General features: G+C 46.3%; 1 protein-coding gene across 1 annotated transcript in view; it reads right to left on the bottom strand.

Annotated features, from left to right (window-relative positions):
- The window catches only part of LOC144772724 (mitochondrial ornithine transporter 1-like), a 54,413-nt gene extending 36,989 nt beyond the window's left edge, over positions 1 to 17,424 (bottom strand). The window contains exons 1-2 of the mRNA XM_078657250.1: positions 17,198 to 17,424; positions 1,935 to 2,070 (exon numbers count right to left, since the gene is read on the bottom strand). Of these exons, the coding sequence (XP_078513376.1) occupies positions 1,935 to 1,989 (55 nt within the window). The 5' untranslated portion in view covers positions 1,990 to 2,070; positions 17,198 to 17,424. The remainder of the gene's footprint in view (positions 1 to 1,934; positions 2,071 to 17,197) is intronic.
- Between the last annotated feature and the right edge of the window lie 1,111 nt (positions 17,425 to 18,535).

The raw sequence follows: 18,535 nt of genomic DNA, 5'->3' as shown, positions 1-18,535 counted from the left end.
CTTCAGGCCTTATTGCTAGGGAAACACTAAAGCTCTGTCTGCCTCCTTGCTCTTCCGCCACACACAAGTCATGCTGCACTTTACTAAGAGGTATGACACCTCTGTAGTGGAAGGAGGCACTACCTGCTGCAAAAATCCCTGTTTTCAGTCAGCTCGAGAGATACAGCCAGCCTACAGGTCCAGGAAACTACTGCCATTCACCGCCTAGAAGTTTTTACACTCACACTACATGGCTGTCATTTAAGAGGATGGTCACACCAGCCAATCACAGAATAGTGCCACAGCTTTCAAGTTCAGAATCTTTAGGATAATCACTTGGAGCGTGTGGGTACCCTGCGACCAGAACATCCTTAAGCACCAACTTGCCAGGCTTCAACAGAATAGATTTAGAAGAACAAATAACCACGAAAAAACATACTGACCGCTACCGTGGCAAATAATAACTTAGGAGCCCTTTATAAATGACTGATGGAGCTGAGTGGGTTATTATTGAGGTGTAATGTTTCATATTTAACAGAGCATTGGAAGTAAATGCAGAGCATTCTCTCCTTATAGTTAATAAGTGAGTCAGGCCTCCACAATCCCCCATTAAGTATTATGTGTGGCAGTGAGAACTCATCCAACGCTTTAATTTGACATGCAAATGCAATTTCTCACCTTGCTTCTTTAGAGTATTAGAGGCATGTGGATTGGTAAATAGGGAAGAGAAAGATTGCAGTCATCTGTGTTTGAGCCCCCACAAAGTTGATCAATTGAGTAATTAAAAAGAATACTAAGGTTATTCTTACTCTCCTGGCACATGTGACAGGCTTCTTTTTTCTTAAGGCTGATCCAAAATAATTTATCATGAAGGGTCTCACACAAACAAGTCAATGACTGAAGGAGACAGACTCAAAGCCCCACTTTGTAAATGGTTATTTATTTGTTATTAAGTGTGTGGATGTGAGATCTAGGAGCCATTTCCATTCTTATGTAGCCAGACCTCAAATGCCCATTCCCTCCAGACTGTGCACACACAGTGCTATATGGCCTGGTGAGAACACATCACTTAAGAGGTTGTCTGTCTGGGCAAAACCAGAGTTGCCAACATTTGCAAATAATTTCCCGGGACATTTTGCAGCACAGGGCTTCTGCAGATAGAAAGTTCGTGTTTGCGTACCTGTTTGTAATAAAGAGGCACAGTTTCTGCAACAATATTACCTGGGGCAGTCTCCAACTTCCCAGGACTGTCCCTGCAAAAACGGGACAGATGGCAACTATGGCAGAACAGGCTTCAACGTCAGTATATAAGACAGAATTCATAAAAATTCTAGAAACCATGGTTGTGAACCTTATGCTAAAAAGCTACGTTCATCACTAGTTTAGATTTTCGTTGCTTTTTAAAATGTCACAGGAATTAATTGTCTAGTTTGTCCCCAGCCAAGACACAAATTAGCTTTATAAACACGTGGAGGGCTCTGTCAATATGAAGCACAACAGGCTTATGCAGCAACAGATTCCTAGAGTCGCTATGACTACTGAAACATTTTGGCTAGCACACCCGCCATGTTTCACTTCTGACCATTATGCAAAAGTGCATTGCACGCATCAAGGCACACTTTCCAACCGGCTTTTGTAGTATGCCTAAACAATTCGAAATGGATTGGTTTGACTGTGCCTACTACAGCTTTGAAAGGCCATAAAAAATCAGTAGTTTGACCTTGGAGCGCAATCACCACTTGTGACTTAATGAAAGCATACAGTAGCTGAAGGTATCCAGGAGAGAACAAAACAAAAGCTAACAGGCAGGCTGAAAAACCACATAGGTAACAGTCTAATGACAAACAAAAGAAGCCCGGTCTGTTAATCTATAAAAAAAAAACGCCCCACAACAAACAATGAATGGTTTGCATCTGATCTCATAACCTTCAGATATATGGGTGTTCAAGAAATACCTGCAGCTCCTGCAGTAAGGTCGATAGCAGCTTGGATGACAGGATTTGGTCCCATGGTTCACGCCTTGCAGTCTTCTTTTACTGTACATGTCCCCCTATTACAGCAGAGTCAGCCCTGGCTACAACGCTACACGTGCTGTGGTAAAATAAAGTGTTTATTGTTAGTTAACAGTATTCAATGGCCATCTTTGCTTCTCAACAGAAAAAAAAACACACCCACGAAAACATATAACATGGGAGACAGGTTGTGAGGCCAGAAATTAGAAAATAATCTCATAGATGTACTAATGTTGTTTCAATTATATTATATTTCAATCATAGGGTTGAGTTACTCCTAAGAATTTGTCACTAAACCAATAATCAAAACAAAATTAATACATCCATAAGATTATTTTCTAATTTCTGGCCACAGAACCGATCTTCCGTATTATAAATAAGAGCAGTGCTTGGAAGGAGCATTACAATTTCTGGGCCCACACGGTTGGTCCTATAGGGTTTACCTTCCATTTCTCTGCTCAGTTGATAACTGCCAGAACACAAATTAAAGTGTTCAAATTCTTTATGACCCACCATTTAGAAATTAAAGTAAGGGTAAAGGGATACTTTTCTACACATTACAGCACAAGGCATTGCAAGATGTGAGACAAGCACATATGCCATTTTTCTTAAGTCACAGACTGCCAAAGGGGTGCAAAAGCACACTGATGCAGAGGCAGTCTGCTTCACAGTATTGTGTAAGCAGGCACTGGGCGAACAGAGTAAAAGTAAGCAAACTGCGGATGACAGTATGAATGGACAAGAGAAGTAAGACAGTGACAACCAACATGAGAGGGTGGCTTGAAGGGTGAAAGGAGAAAGCAAGAGGTCTGGGAACATACATGCTTCCTAAGGGGGTAAAGATTACAAGGTCTATCTAATTTGGAGTTGCCTCCTATTATCCTATCCATATGTTTCAATGAAGAAGGTGACTGGAACACTTTCTAACATGAAAGGTTCACACGAATGTAAAATATTGCTTAATATTGAAATATGTATGGTCTTTGACAATTTACATAAAGTAACCAGAGACATGACAATGAAAACAGTAAAACAAAAGTGAATTGCACACAAACAACGCAAACTGCAGATTTTACAGAAAACTGTGTATGGCTGAAGGGTTAGAGTGAAATGCTAATCGAAAGAGTTGCTTCAAACCAGTGACAACCAGAGAGACCTGTCTCCTTTAGACAACATGACCTTGGAGTGCTCTCCCATTCAGACAATATAACTTTGGAGCGATCTCCCCTTTTGGCAATGCTGTTGTGAAACTGAATGTCTGCTACCTTTTACCCCTGGCAGCGTTTTCGACTACCACCAGGCAGGGAACGACTTGAACAAGCTTTTCTTTGCAGAAGAGGAATTTTTGACAAAGGTGAGAGCCTGAAATACCAACTGGCTCCAATTACTAGCAACCAGCCATACATACAGCAGGTGCTGTGAAAATGAACAGTCACGAACAAGAAGCTGCCCCAGGCCCATCTGACCGCAGAAGTCATACCTCAGTCACATGTCACCTCTTTGCCTTTCCAGGCCCCACTTCCACGTTTATTAAATAGTTACAGAGGTCCTTCACATGCATGTCTGAGTACATCACAATGAATATGAATGTAGCTATTGTAAGCCTGCTGCCCACTGTCTGCTTATTTATACTGAGCCACCATCCACTAAACCAGTGGTTCCTTCTTCTGGCTCTTCACGCACTGAATCCATACCTCTTATCTTGCAACAGAAAAACTAATTCACAATACACAACAACCCACAAACCTAACAAAGCACACATATTTTCTCCAGGCCTTCACTCCTTGTTCTCACAGTGCATAGGCCTCAATAGTTTCTTTCTGGTTTCAGTTTTGCGTTGTTAGTGAGAGGGTAAGTGTTAGAAATGCGGGTCTCTAGTTGGCAGAGGTGTGCACCTTGTCCAAGTAGTGACCCATCCTTCTAGTCAGGATAAGGGAGTTTGCACACTTTAGATAACCCCTGCTCACCCCCTTGGTACATTGGCACAAGCAGAAAGGCTAATCCAAAAGGCAATGTGTAAAGTATTCGCACCCAGGAACACAGTGAAAACACCACAAATGGACACCACACCAGATTAGAAAATAAAGTATTGTTATCTAAACCAAACAAGACCAAAACAACAACAATCCAACATACACAATTCAAAATATGACTCAAAAGGTTTCAAGCAATTCTATCCATAGAAATCAATGGATGTCTGATTTTACACAATGTACATAGTTCTGCTGCACGCAGGAGAAATGATACGTCGAATCCGGACTGTAGAGAGGAAGTGATGCGTCGATTCAAGGATGGTTCTGGTCTGCGGGTGATGCGTCGGAAAACTTGCCGCACAGGTGTGATGCATGGAAATTTGTTGCTGGATGCGGTTATGGCAAACAGGCGCTGCTCCGATTTCTTTAGCCAGGGTCCTACGAGGTGTCTATTCTTTCAGCAGCACAGCAGGGCCTGTGAGGGAGTCGGTTATTTGGACTTTGGTGCACTGGACTCAGAATTTTCAGCCGCTGACAGGCACAGTGTTGTTTCTTTGGATGAACGTTTCGGTGTGTGGAAATTCTTCCCACACAGTGGTGCGGTGTAGGAAAAGCAGGCGTTGGAAGAGCAAAGCTTTGTTTTCTTGGTTTTTTCAAGCTTGTTCAGCTCCCAACAATAGGAACAACCTCCAGAGGCCCAGCACTGGACTAGGCCCCTCCTGTCAGGTCAAAACTCCTAGCAGTGGAGTTCAAGGAAGATAGTGGTGGAGTCTTTGTGTCCATGAGACTTCAGAACAGGAGGCAAGCACACATAAGCCCTTGGAGATTCTTCACAAGCAGGTTCACACCAAAGTTCCAGTCTTTGTCCTCTCCTTGGCAGAAGCACCAACTGCAGGCTAACCCAGCTCTCTCGCTTCTTGTGGTTGTCCATTCTATTTACCCCTTCCCTATACTCCCATCCTCAGTCCTTCTCTTCCTTCTTCACCAGCTATCCTTTAAGGTTACCAGCCTTCATTATCTCTCTTTTATCACCATCCTCTTTTCTTTCCCTTTGCCTTCCCCACCATTTTCATTCTCCCCCTGTCTCTTTCTAAGCCCACACGCACCTTCTTTGACTATATCTCACTATTTTACCAAGTTTATTCTTTTTTCCATCTTTTTCTCATCTAATCTCTGGGCCCAGACCATGTGATCTTCTTTCTCTTTTTCTTTTCTCTTCTATCTCCACCTCTATTGATCCTACATCGACAGCGGCTCGAAGCCGTAGCCCTTCTATGCTCAGCTCCTGCTAGTTGCAGGACTACCGTGCTACTGGGCAGGACCAGCTTTAGGGCAGTACGACTGGTGCGGTCGCACTGGGCGCTGACCTGTGGAGGGTAAAAACACAGTGGGAAACCCAATTTACCCTTGAAGGCTTGGGCAGTTAAAGTATTGATAGGTAACAGTGCCTACAAGGGATTTTGTTTGAAAAACTAAGTTGCACTATTTGAACAAATTACTTGATTAATTAGCTCAAAGTTGTGGCTAACTTATGAAAAATCTATGCAACAATGTACTCATTCTGATGATAATTAATATATAATAACCAAATGCAAAACACGGGTGTAAATTTTCAGTTTAGGCTCATTTAATGTGAGTGAACAAAGTAAAGGGTACACAAACTGATAATCAAAACACGACAGAGGCAGATAAATCATATACTCACATTATAACCTTCAAATCATTAGTGTAAACATCTATTACAAACTAATAATATGGCAAATAATGAGTCTGAAGGCAGACAATAATTCCTAACAAAATAAATAACAAAGGAATTAGATGAACTTGTCGACGTTTTGGTCTTTGTGGCATACAAGTCCGTCAGACCATCTTCAGAATGATGAAGGAAGAGTTATAATTGACCCTTTTGGCTGGTCAAGCACTTAACTTGACCAGGGGAATGGCTAAAGTTGTAAAAAGCTTCTTGGTCGCAGATTCCAGAGTGGTAAGTTATTTATATACTTGATGAATATCCAAACCAATTGAACAATCTTCCACAAGCAATCCAAAAAGATTTGCTTAGGGTAACACTCGCTTCAATCGAGTGGCATGTGTGGGGCGCAGATCCTCGAAAATACCGCTGTCACAACAGACGGCTTATACATCAAGACCTTGGAGGGGCGCTACCTCAGAGGGGACACTGTGTTTAGCAATAACTTATGATTGGAGAGATGATGGGCACTTTGCCGGGTGGTAGTGACAGAATCCAAGGAGGCGATCATGGGGAGTGGGGGGCCAAAAATGATTGTCGCACCGAGCCCCACCAGCTCTAAAGCCGGCCCTGCTGCTGGGTCCTTGTCACAGCAGTGGTCAGGCAATAAATTAAACATGAGCGGGCCATGCCACCAGCAAAGCTGCTTGCAGGTCTAGTCCGCGGAGATGGTAACTAGGCACTACTGGCACACCAAGTGTTTCTAGATCTCAAGTAAACGTGTTTTTTAGGGTCTGGTGTGGTTTCACCTGAATGTTTGCTTCGAAATGGTCACTTCCTCGCTAAGGCCTCATTCTAGGTTCCCTGGTAAATAGATGCAATATTTTTATCCTGGAAACCATCAATACCACTGCGTCATTTTTTTGCCAGGTGTGATATTACTGCATCATCGCAAACTCTGCAGCTCAGAATAAGAGATCATTTTGTAATACTGCATGTTTTCCACCATTCGAACCTGCAAAACTCTGAATATTCCATTTTATACGTCTTGTGCTTGGTACAGCTTTAAACTTTTCACCAGACTATTGAGGTTTTTTCCCTTCTCAAAATGGCACATTATACATGCATAGAGGGGCTTTTAATCAGCAGGCTTCATCCACTGCTCTGTTGAGTTGTCATTCACATGTTGCTTCTGCCTATCACGGCATGTAGTAGAAAGCAATGGGTCTGTCTACTTTAACCACTGACTTTCTTCTTTTTGAGTGTGTACACAAAGCCTGTGCATGTTTTTCATATTCACCTAAACATAGTGCCTGCCTCTTTAGTGACAAAGCTGGTTCACAATTCAATTTATTATCTTTAAATAACTTCTACATATTTTGCCTACACTTTGGGTGATGTATTTGCCGTCTCCTTTTTAGATCGGTCCTAGGCAGCATGCATGCGCTGTCTCTTGACATGCTGTATCTACTTCTGTGGGGTTTACTACGCCCATCACTTTCATTGGTTCTTTAGCCTGCCTTTCAAAATTCCTTTGCTTTCTTAAGTAAATGCTTTGCATTTATCCCGCCTTTTGTTTTTTTACGACCCTGGAGACTGCCCCAGTTTTAAGGATCAGGTCACTTCTGGGCATTCATCTCATTTTGCCACATTACTTTTGATATGGCTCGTGCTTTATAAGTTTGTGTTAATGCTTAGCGCATCTTTACGTCTGCTTTGCTTCATCACACAGCATGAAGGCCATGCACCTTTAATTTTTTCGGCATGGCGCTGCAGCCTCTTACACCTATGACACTGAAGGTCTCTCCCACCGCCGGGCTTTAAAGTCGCCACCGCAAACCCCCCAGCAAACAGAGCAGGCTTCCTAAAATAGCAGTGAGCTCCAGGCAAGTAGAAGGGCGGAAGTTCATGTAGACCATAGACAAGGACACTAGAGCAGCTCACTAACTACTGGAGACCAAATGTATTAGTGGCCATGCTAAAATTAAATTTTCCCCCCTCCCAAAAGCAACCAAATGTAATGTAAATTAATTTTTTTTTCAAATACTTTAAAAATAATTTACTCAGTGCTACACTTGTGAATATCTAACAAAAATTCAAAATAAGTGAGCCTAACAAAAATGGTTAAATGTATTTAGAAAAGTGATCTAAAAAAATCCCTATGTTAGTAAATACCTGTATATTAACGGTTAACCACATTACGTTCACTGTGAGCAAGCTCCAGTACAAAACGGCTGAATAGGGTCCACTGCTTGTCTCTCTTCTATGTCTATGGCTCTTCCTAAGCTGGAAACTAGGTATTTCCCCCTCTCCTCTCAGACACAACTTCACCAGGAACTTTGATGATAGGAATTGGGTAGTATATGTTACTTTGAGGAGCAATGTTGCTCGAGCGGTGGCAGGCCGGGGGTGAACATCTAGACAAAAGGTGGTCCTCGCTGGCAGGCTGGGTGGTGGCATGCCGGGGGTGAAAGGCGAGACAAGAGGTGGCTCCCACTGAAACCGAACTTCCTCTAGCCCAATGAGAATTAGCACCTCAATCTAGTCACTACGTACTTGGATAATGGTTCCAAAAGTTTTGGTGGCTTCAAACTCAGCAGAATGGAAATTAAAAGAAGTGGACCACTAGGGATGTGGCTGTGGCAACAGCCTTATAAGTTAAGGTGCGGCCGTGGGCCAATCAGAGGCCCGCAGAGTCCCCAATTTATGTTGGATCAAACACAGCATTAAAGTTACGCTGCTGTGGCACTCGGTGTCACCACTAACGCTCTGCAAACACGTCTCTGCAGCGTGATACCCAATTTAATTTTTTAAAGAGCCATGTACATTTCACTTTCTGCTCTGTCCATTATTCCAAGATGGTCTGCAACTAATTCCGTTTGCAGCTGAAGACCTGTTTCAAAAGCCTTTAAAATGCATCAAGCGAAATATATAACAAGCATTTGCAACGCAATAGGACTCGCAGTTACACAAGACCTATTGCATTGCATCACGGACAACAGGAGGGGGGGAGCAGAGACAACTGGAGTGCAAGCGGGGGAGGATGGTGAGGGGGGCAAGAAGGCAAGGACAAAGTAGTGATCACAGTCTAAATACAACTTGTACCGTACCGTGTAACACTCGAAGTAAAGGGGCCAGTAGCCATGGAAGGGTACAAATGACGACATGGCCATAATAAGGAGGGACTAACAAGCCTCATGATCAATCAGAAGGTAGTATTTACGAAAGACAATGACACGAGTCAATTAAAAACATGGGTGGAGAGTGGGCGGAGCTTCCACTCCATACTCCATTAATGCACGCCGCGCAGAGTGAGCAGCCGCTATAAGCTCGACCTAAAAATGGTCATCCTGCCTTGCTTACTAAACCTCTTAACTAACATCCGGAACCCGGCCCCGTATTCATTGGGATACATTTACCCCCGCAAGCACAGGGGTCTAGATGTCCCTGACCTACATTTATATTATCTAGCAGCTCAAGGCCATTACACACACCGCTGGTACCATCCTGGCACTCGAATACCCAATCTCCCAGCCTGACCTCGTCAGTGCCGGTCGCTCTACCCGCCGCGTGGCCACTCCAGGAAGTCACCCGGTCCCCTGCTGCCGTCGCCGCTCGCACTAGCTGTACCGCTGCCCTGACTGTGTCCCAGTGTGGTTTGTAGTATTGCCCTGATTGTACTGTTCTGTTCTGTCGCCCTTTGTGCTCTGCCCCCTGTTATCGCCGTAGTATTGCCCTGATTGTCCTGTTCTGTTCTGTTGCCCTTTGTGCTCTGCCCCTTGTTATCGCCGTAGTATTGCCCTGATTGTACTGTTCTGTTCTGTTGCCCTTTGTGCTCGGCCCCCTGTTATCGCCGTATGCCCTAGCGCTTCTGACCCCGCTGGTCCACCCCGCTCCCTGCCGCTGCTCCCCCGCAGCCCCGCCCCCTCCCATTCGCCACCCCGCTCCCACCTCCCAGCTGCTCCTCTCTCGCTCCACCCCCCACTCTCCATTTATGGCAGAGTCCACGCGCACGCGCAGCGTTCACGTACAGCAGGCGCGCCGATTGTGCGCCGAAGGCACGCCAAAGGCAAGCCCGTCTGAGCCCGTCCGCGCCTGGACCGCGCCCAGCGCCAGGACCCCTGGTACCCGCCGACGCCAGACCACACGACGAACCTACGACGCCACCACCCTCCATGCACTCAACACCAGCCGGAACCCCGCCTGCTACCGTGCCACCCCGAAGCGCACCCACGGACCCTTCACCTGCCAAGCCTGCAAATTCACCTGCCTCCAGACCTGCACCGCACCCGTCAATCCCAGCACCAGCAGCAGCCACCTCAAGTGCATCCTGCTCAACACCTGCTCCGTCCACAGACACGCCATCGAACTCTGGAACCTGCTCGACGCGACCTCACCAGACGTCGCCTTCCTCACGGAAACCTGGATGAACACCTCCTCAGCGCCGGCCATCGCCATCCCGGACGGATACAAGATCACCCGGAGGGACCGCGTCAACCAGACGGGAGGAGGAATCGCCATCATTCACAGGAACACCATCCGCATCACAACCGACGCCAATGACACCCTGACCACCGCTGAACACCTCCACTTCAAGATACACACCGACCCCAAGATCACACTCAAAGGCACCCTCATCTACAGACCCCCGGGACCTCGCGCTCAATTCAGCGAAGACATCGCAGACTTCATCAGCCCACACACCCTCCCATCCACCGACTACATCCTCCTAGGGGACCTCAACTTCCACCTGGAGAACAAGGACTGCAACACCAACACCCTGATGGACAACCTCGCCAACCTCGGGCTCAAGCAATTGGTGAACACCCCCACCCACTACGCCGGCCACACGCTTGACCCAATCTTCTCCTCCAGCAAACACATCTCCTTCAGCCACTCCACCGGACTCCATTGGACTGACCACAGCTGCGTCCACTTCAGCTTCAGAAGAACCATGATTCACCATCACCCCCAACAGGCCCCTCGCAGAAACTGGAGCAAGATCACTGCTGACAAGCTCACCACCGCCCTCAACCGAAACCCCCCAGCCAGCTCTACGGACCCCAACGAAGCAGCCAACAACCTCACACAGTGGATCACCAACTACGCAGACGAACTTGCACCACAGAAGACCCCCCCAGCAGACCCGGCAGCAAGAAAACTTCATGGTTCACCGTAGAACTTAAGAACTCCAAGAAGACCTGCCGCACCCTCGAGAAGGCCTGGCGCACCGACCAGACCACAGACAACATGACTGCCCTCAAGAACGCCACCCGCAATCACCACCACCAGCTGATCCGGACCACCAAGAAGGCAGCATTCAAAGAACGACTGGACAACAACGCCCACAACAGCAAAGAACTCTTTAGCATCGTCAAAGAGTTCTCCAACCCCAGCGCCGGAAACAACGACATCGCTCCCTCGCAAGACCTCTGCGACTCACTCGCCTCATTCTTCCACCGCAAGATCGCCGAAATACACAACAGCTTCGGCGCACCAACCACGCACCCCACCACCGAACCAACGCCCCCCACCATCACCCTCCGCGCCTGGACCTCGGTCAGCACCGAAGACACCATCAGCACGATGAACACCATCCACTCCGGATCCCCGACCAACCCCTGCCCCCACCACGTTTTCAACAAGGCCGACTCCACCATCGCACCCAAACTCAAGGACATCATCACCTCCCTCGACACCGCCACCTTCCCGGAGAGCTGGAAGCACGCCGAAATCAGCGCTCTTCTGAAAAAACCAACAGCCGACCTCAAGAACTTCCGCCCCATCTCGCTCCTCCCGTTCCTAGCCAAGGTCATCGAAAAGACCGTCAACAGACAGCTCGCCGCCTTCCTCGAGACGAATGGATCCCTCGACCACTCACAGTCCGGTTTCCGAGCCAACCACAGCACCGAGACCGCCCTCATCGCAGCCACAGACGACATCAGATCCCTACTCGACAACGGGGAAACAGCGGCCCTCATCCTCCTGGACCTCTCCGCAGCATTTGACACTGTCTGCCACCGCACCCTCATGCAGCGCCTACGCAAAATCGAAATCCAAGGGAAGGCACTGGAATGGATCATCTCGTTCCTCACCGGAAGAACCCAGAGAGTCCGCCTCCCCCCGTTTAGATCAGAGGCCACCGAAGTCATCACTCAGCCCCACCCTCTTCAATATCTACATGAGCCCCCTCGCAGCCATCGCACGCCAACACAACCTCAACATCATCTCCTACGCCAACAACAACCAGCTGATCCTCTCCCTCACCAACGACCCCGCCACCACCAACCTACACGAAGGGATGAAAGATGTCGCCGAATGGATGAAGAACAGACGCCTGAAACTGAATTCAGACAAGACGGAAGTCCTCATCCTGGGATCATCGCCCTCCGCCTGGGATCACTCCTGGTGGCCCCCTGCCCTGGGCACCACTCCCAAGCCAACGGATCACGCACGCAACCTGGGCTTCATCCTGGACTCCTCCCTCTCGATGACCAGACAGGTCAACGCCGTGTCCTCATCATGCTTCAACACCCTGCGCATGCTCCGCAAGACCTTCCGATGGATCCCCACCGAAACCAGGAAGACGGTCACCCAGGCACTCGTCACCAGCCGCCTGGACTACGGAAACGCCCTCTACGCCGGAACCACAGCCAAACTCCAGAAAGGCCTCCAATGCATCCAGAACGCCTCCGCACGACTCGTCCTGGACATCCCCCGACACAGCCGCATCTCCGGCCACCTGAAAGACCTACACTGGCTCCCCGTCAGCAAAATGATCACGTTCAGACTCCTCACCCACACACACAAAGGCCTCCACAACCTGGGCCCCAAGTACCTCAACAACCGACTGACCTTCTACACACGCCCAACCGCCAGCTGCGATCTACCAACCTCGCCCTCGCCACCGTTCCACGCATCCGCAGAGCCACCGCCGGAGGAAGATCCTTCTCCTACCTGGCAGCCAAGTCATGGAACTCCCTCCCCACCCACCTTCGACAAACCCAGGACCACCTCGCCTTCAGGAAGCAGCTCAAGACCTGGCTTTTCTAGCAATAAACGGACCCCCCTCCCCCAGCGCCTTGAGACCCGCCCAGGTGAGTAGCGCGCTATACAAATGCTATGATTGATTGATTGATTGATCTCCGCCCACGAAAGAGCGATTCTCGATGGAATCGCACACACCCATATCCTACCCAAGGGAATCCCACTCGATGATATGGACATACGAACGGTGTCCACTCCCTGTTGGCCATGGCGCCGTAAGAACCACACACTGGGGAGCGGCCCCCTCTATTCTAACGCGATCCCGATGCATGACAACCCTTGGCTTCTGCTTGCTGGAGAGAAACTAGTCCAACGCACCATTCATAGATAGGACCTCCGCACTATGAGGGACTTGTTCCCAGATGGGCTTGTTACACCCCTTTTGGATGGACCATGGGATATGGATATTTCATAAATGAACCAATTTATCTTGAGGAGACTGCACAACATGTTACGATCGTTCCTCCATTCCTATCCCCTCCCTCCTGACGATTTTGCCCCACTGATTCTGCCAATCACAACTACCGAGGGAGGACGCAGGATTTCTGGACTATACAGATCCTGTCCCAAACTAAAACCCGGCACTACCATTAGCGTGCATGAGGTTTGGGTGACAGAACTCGGATTGGAAAATCACTGACAAAATATGGGCACACTGCTGCACACTGACGCAGCCCATTTCTATCTGTCAACACCGCAAATTGCTACACCTTAAATTTCTACATCGATATTATCTATCCCCATCAGATATAGCTAAGTTTGACCATACCAGACCCAATGCCTGTGTTAAGTGCCAGGATACAGGAGCTGACTTTGCACACCTTATGGGACCTGCTCAGTAGTAGACGCTTACTGGGCAACGGTGTTTGAACATATCCCAGCTATGACGGGTGCAGAACTTGCACCTTGTTCACTAATAGCATTACTGGGATATACCCTGGAGGTGCCTCGCAGCACCTGCATGTTGGTGTCCATGGCGCCACTACTGGCTAAAAGAGAGGTAGGACTGCGATGGAGTATGTGTCGTTGCGAGATGTAGGGTGCCTAGAAGCTATGTTCCTGGCTTTAACTTTGTGTTTTGTGTGCTACAGCACTGGGTCTGTAGCTGCCCTTAGGCACACTGAAACAAACCAATATACATGTGCACACATAGAAGCAGCATACATAATATATATATGTATGCATACATATATAAAAAATATATTTACGAAAATAATTATTAAGCCTCTAACACACATCATACATAAGTACATCCAGAAACATATCATAACCACGTATACACTCTCACACAAACACCTATAAACACGTCTCATATATGCACACTCACACACTGGCACACACAAGATAAACACATACACTGGCTGGTATAGGCTCACAGAGACAAACACACAGAGGTTTGCATTGATAGGTACAAAAGTTCTTCTGCTAAGCACAACTGGACACAGATGTTCTATTAAAATAAAAAAGACTGGGATGCCTGCTTTCCAAAAGCCCGGGTCCCTCTCCGGAGACAAAGACTGGCACTGGCACTGAAGGTTCATATGTGGTACTTGTTGCAGGTCTGCTGCCACCTAGCAGTGTTAATGCGCGGTGCAGCATGAAGCCGGCTGAGGCGCATCAGCTCCTGGGGTGCCGGGCTACACTCCTCACATGGCTACGGAGACTCAAGTCACCCACAGATCACAGGAGTGCGAGCTCTCCGCACCATGAGTCCAAGTGTTTGACTCCCGCTCCCAACCCAGTCCACAGTGCCTGTCCTTCCATGAGTCTCATACCACCTCATCCGGTCAGTGTACCCCTAGATACCCACACTCTGTACACACCGGTGCCCCCAGCTCCTCACACTCAAACCCCCAGTGTGCTGTATACAGACCTGGTAAAGCTCAGTCAATCTCTCAGGCGCGGAGGAATCTTTACAGAGACCTTTTAAATAGTAGCAGGAGGAGCATCCGAAGCACAAAGGGGCTGTTCATAGATCATCGTGATGCGAGTGTTCTGTTGTTATCCAGTTTATGTATTAACATTACATATCATGACATTTTGAAAGCACAAGGTAGAAGACAAAATGACCTTAAGTACTATGATATTTAATTGTCTATTCCGTTCTTCAACCATTGCTATAAGGTCAATAGTACCCTCAAATTCTGGCATATGTTAATTCTCCCCTAATAACCATCCACTCCTCAAATTATAATTCAAGTACTATTTCCCAACCTCCACCCTCCTGTTGTTTTTTGTATCCCGCCCCCCCCCCCCAAAAAAAACTATAAGAACCATTTAGAACAGGCAAGCAAAAGTTACCAACATTCCCCCAAAAATAACTAAACATTTTTATATTAATTCTTTTTTTAATAAAGTCATTCAATTGTACATAATCTCATCATAATTATAGATAAAATTACAAAAATGCCTATAACACTTTTTTATTATAACTTTGTAACATGCTGCACACAAGCCACACTGTTCTACAACATAGTTTAAACAGAATAGCAACGCTAACAGCTCTGGCTAAACACTTATAAGGTCCCAAAGGCAAGACCTATTGACTTTGCCAATGATTGTTAAAGTTGCTGTCATAAAGTTTGTAGGTGGCATTGAAACATTGTAGCTAACTAAGTGTTTGGCTAGGCCTTTATTTATTCTTTTTCCCCTTCATAAAAAATAATGGTAGAACTCATGGCACCTCTGATAGGCTAGATATGTAAATTACATTTTTCGTTGCAAATGCCTGTTAAAGTTGCTGTTACAATGTATTACGTAAAACTGTAGATGTCTGTGTTTTCAGTGCTTCGTTAGGTGGCCATTTATTTCTGCCTCTTTCACAATTAATAAAAATAAAATTGATGGCTCCACTGAACAGCTTGTTATTTAAAAACATCACTAGTAACAAAGCCACATTTAGTGGATTTTTTTTATTTTTTTAAATGTATTTACCGTGGCCCTAGGAATGATAGCCTAAATGTTCACCCAGTCAGTTAAATGTTTCTTAATGCACATTTCTAGTTTGGACAGCGTTTCTTTAGTAAGGAATGCCCACAACTTTGACATGTTGGGGGCTGTTGTGGCCGAAAATTCGATGGCCCCAGTCTAAGAGAATCCTTTAAAATACATCTGCACTGTTGGGAGGGGGAGGGGTAAAAATGTCCTTTATTTGCAGTTCCATATGTCGCAGAAATGGCAGCTAATAACTTTAATGATGGCCTGCTATTTCTTGACTATTTTAAGGATATCAAACTCCTGTCATTGTTCAAGTCAAATCTGTTGGCATTGCCACACCAGGTCTCCATCACCATCAAAGGAATTAAGACCGTCCTTGCCCACCCAAGAACCCGAGATATTCCCCCAACGAGGATGGCAGATATTATCAAAAGTATCTCTCACTTCAATTTATCTGTTTCAAACCCCTGCTGAGGCACATCTTTTCTGAGGCAGCTTAGGTCATGAGTGCCTAGTGATGCTATCCAAGAATTTGTGAGCTACATTAGCACCCTCAGTCACTCAAACCGCCACATAGCATGCACAACAGTATAGCCATACTTAAAACTCACACAACAGGTGCACATGCAACGCGCAAATTCACACAGAAGGGTACCTTGGCAGTAAAATAACAGATGTTCATTTTTACCAAATAGTACCCATTTTATCACCTTCAGAATATAAAAGGCTGAGTTTAATCAAAATGATTCAAATCTGTGACCTGACCATGAGGTCAAACACAGATCCCGTAGTGGATGCATTATTTTACTGAGCAACCAGACCCGGCTAATGCACTTTCCAATATATAAAGTTAATATAAAGCTAAAGCGCCCTCATTCCAATATACACTTAAGCACAGCGGCAGATGACAGGATAAGAGCACAACATCATGCATAACGCAAAGCATGTCTCACATAGGCTACCCAAAAAATCTAACACCCTCCCAGCCAACTACAGCCCGCCCAGTCGGTTCTATGAATCACTGAATAAATATAAATACAACACAATGCTCGCCCTTTTTAAGTATGTTGCTGCATAGGTAATGTTTTTAAATAGGCATATAGTTCAAGACTGGAAAAGGAAGAGAAGATTTTGCTCTGCAAGGAAGGGAAAAATATGAAATATGACAACTGTGAGAGGCATTCAAAATATGCGCTGGGGCTGCTGTGCTGGGTGAACAGACCCCTCCCTCTTGTATAAGCGGTTACATCAGCCAGGATTAGCCGCTCGCCACATTGAAGAGGGACCTGTACAGTCATGCCAGCGCAACTGAGAGGTGTTTGCATATAATACGTGGAGGAGGCCCCCAGACAACCCGGGCACCCTTCATTCAATAGCTGAACATAGCCAGGCTTGGTAGGAGGGGGGTGAGGTGGGAGGAAGGGGTTGTCGCTTGACAGAATGTCAGGCAAAAAGAAAACACACCTTTAAACTTTAAGCAGTTTTTTTTAAGTCACAGATTCCAAATCATAAGCCCCGAGCTGAAGAAGGGATATCAAGGATGCAAATAAAAACATTACCACGTTTTAAGCTCCTCCTTCGGTCGAGAAGTCAGTTCAAGGCCAAGTGCGTGAAGAGTGCGCGAATGAATGAAGCGTCGGGTTTCGTCATCACACACCGGTGCAATCCGCCTAAACGTGACCTTCACACGCGCACACTCGCGTGCAGCCTTCGACGGATCGATTGCAGGGTACCTGCTGGCAGCACCGCCGGTTACTTCCGCTTCGGCTGGAGCTGACGTCCTTACATTGCTCAGGATCCACGCGCTGCTCGCTGCTATAAGAAGCTCTGCGCATAATGACCCCCGACCTCCTCCTCCCTCAGTGCTGAAGGGAGCACTTCCTACATGAGCAAGCTGCAGCTTGCCATAGGCTGCAACGGCGGAGCAGTGCTATTATATGCATCCTTCCTCACGCCACGGGAGGCAAAAGACAGCGCGCTCTTTTTTTTTGTTCAATAACTTTATTGGTCATAAAAGAGCAGATTTTCACATTGAATGAATGTTCACAGCTACCAGAACCGAGCCAATCTTGTTTCTCCTTTGCATTCTGACGCCCTTGCACTTATTTCTTTCTTTCCTTCTTTCATTCTTGCCTTCTTTTTCTTGCCTTGTTTCTTTATTGACTTTATTCCCTTTTTCTTTTCTTCTTTCTTTCTTTCTTTTTGCTTTTCTCTTTCTTATCTTCTTTCTTTTGTTCTTTCTTTTCTGCTTATTTAATTTTTCCTTTCCTTCCTTATCCCTTCATTTGTTCCTTCTTTCTTTCATTCTTGCTTTCTTTTTTCTTCTTTCCATTTTCTTTTCTTTTTTTGTCTTGTTTCCTATTTTCCTTCATTTTTCTTTCATTCTTTCTTTTTTAATCTCATTTCTTTTCCTTGTTCCTTTTTTGCCTTCCTTCCTTCTTTCTTTCTAGCCTTCCTTTTTTCTTTCGTTCTTTCTTTTTTGTCTTCTTTCTTTTTTGCCTTTTTTTCTTTTAACTTTCTATCCTTTCCTGCATTTTTACCTTTTTTCCTTTTTTCTGCCCTTTCCTTTATCCTCCCTTCGGTTTTGCCTTCTTTCCTTCTTCTGTCCATGTTTGCTTTCATATTTTCCAATTTTCACTTTTTTCCTGCCTTTTTTCCCTTCTTTCTTTTTCTTCCGTTATTCCTTCTTTTTTCATGCCTGCCTTCCCTATTGCCCTTCTTTCTTCCTTTCTGCCTGCCATGCTTCCTTTTCTGCCTTCATTCATTCAATTTTTTCTTCCTTCCTTTCTTTCTTCCCTTTTCTCTTTCCTGCCCTCTTCCTCAAAGACAGGAGGCTTACAGCCATTGCCCCTGCCATAACGATTGGCTTTTTTTAGGTCTGTGATAACCAAGATCTG

This window comes from Lissotriton helveticus, chromosome 8, assembly GCF_964261635.1.
Source record: "Lissotriton helveticus chromosome 8, aLisHel1.1, whole genome shotgun sequence".
In the NCBI taxonomy this organism is placed as follows: Eukaryota; Metazoa; Chordata; class Amphibia; order Caudata; family Salamandridae; genus Lissotriton; species Lissotriton helveticus.
This window is presented reverse-complemented; position numbering and strand designations above follow the sequence as displayed.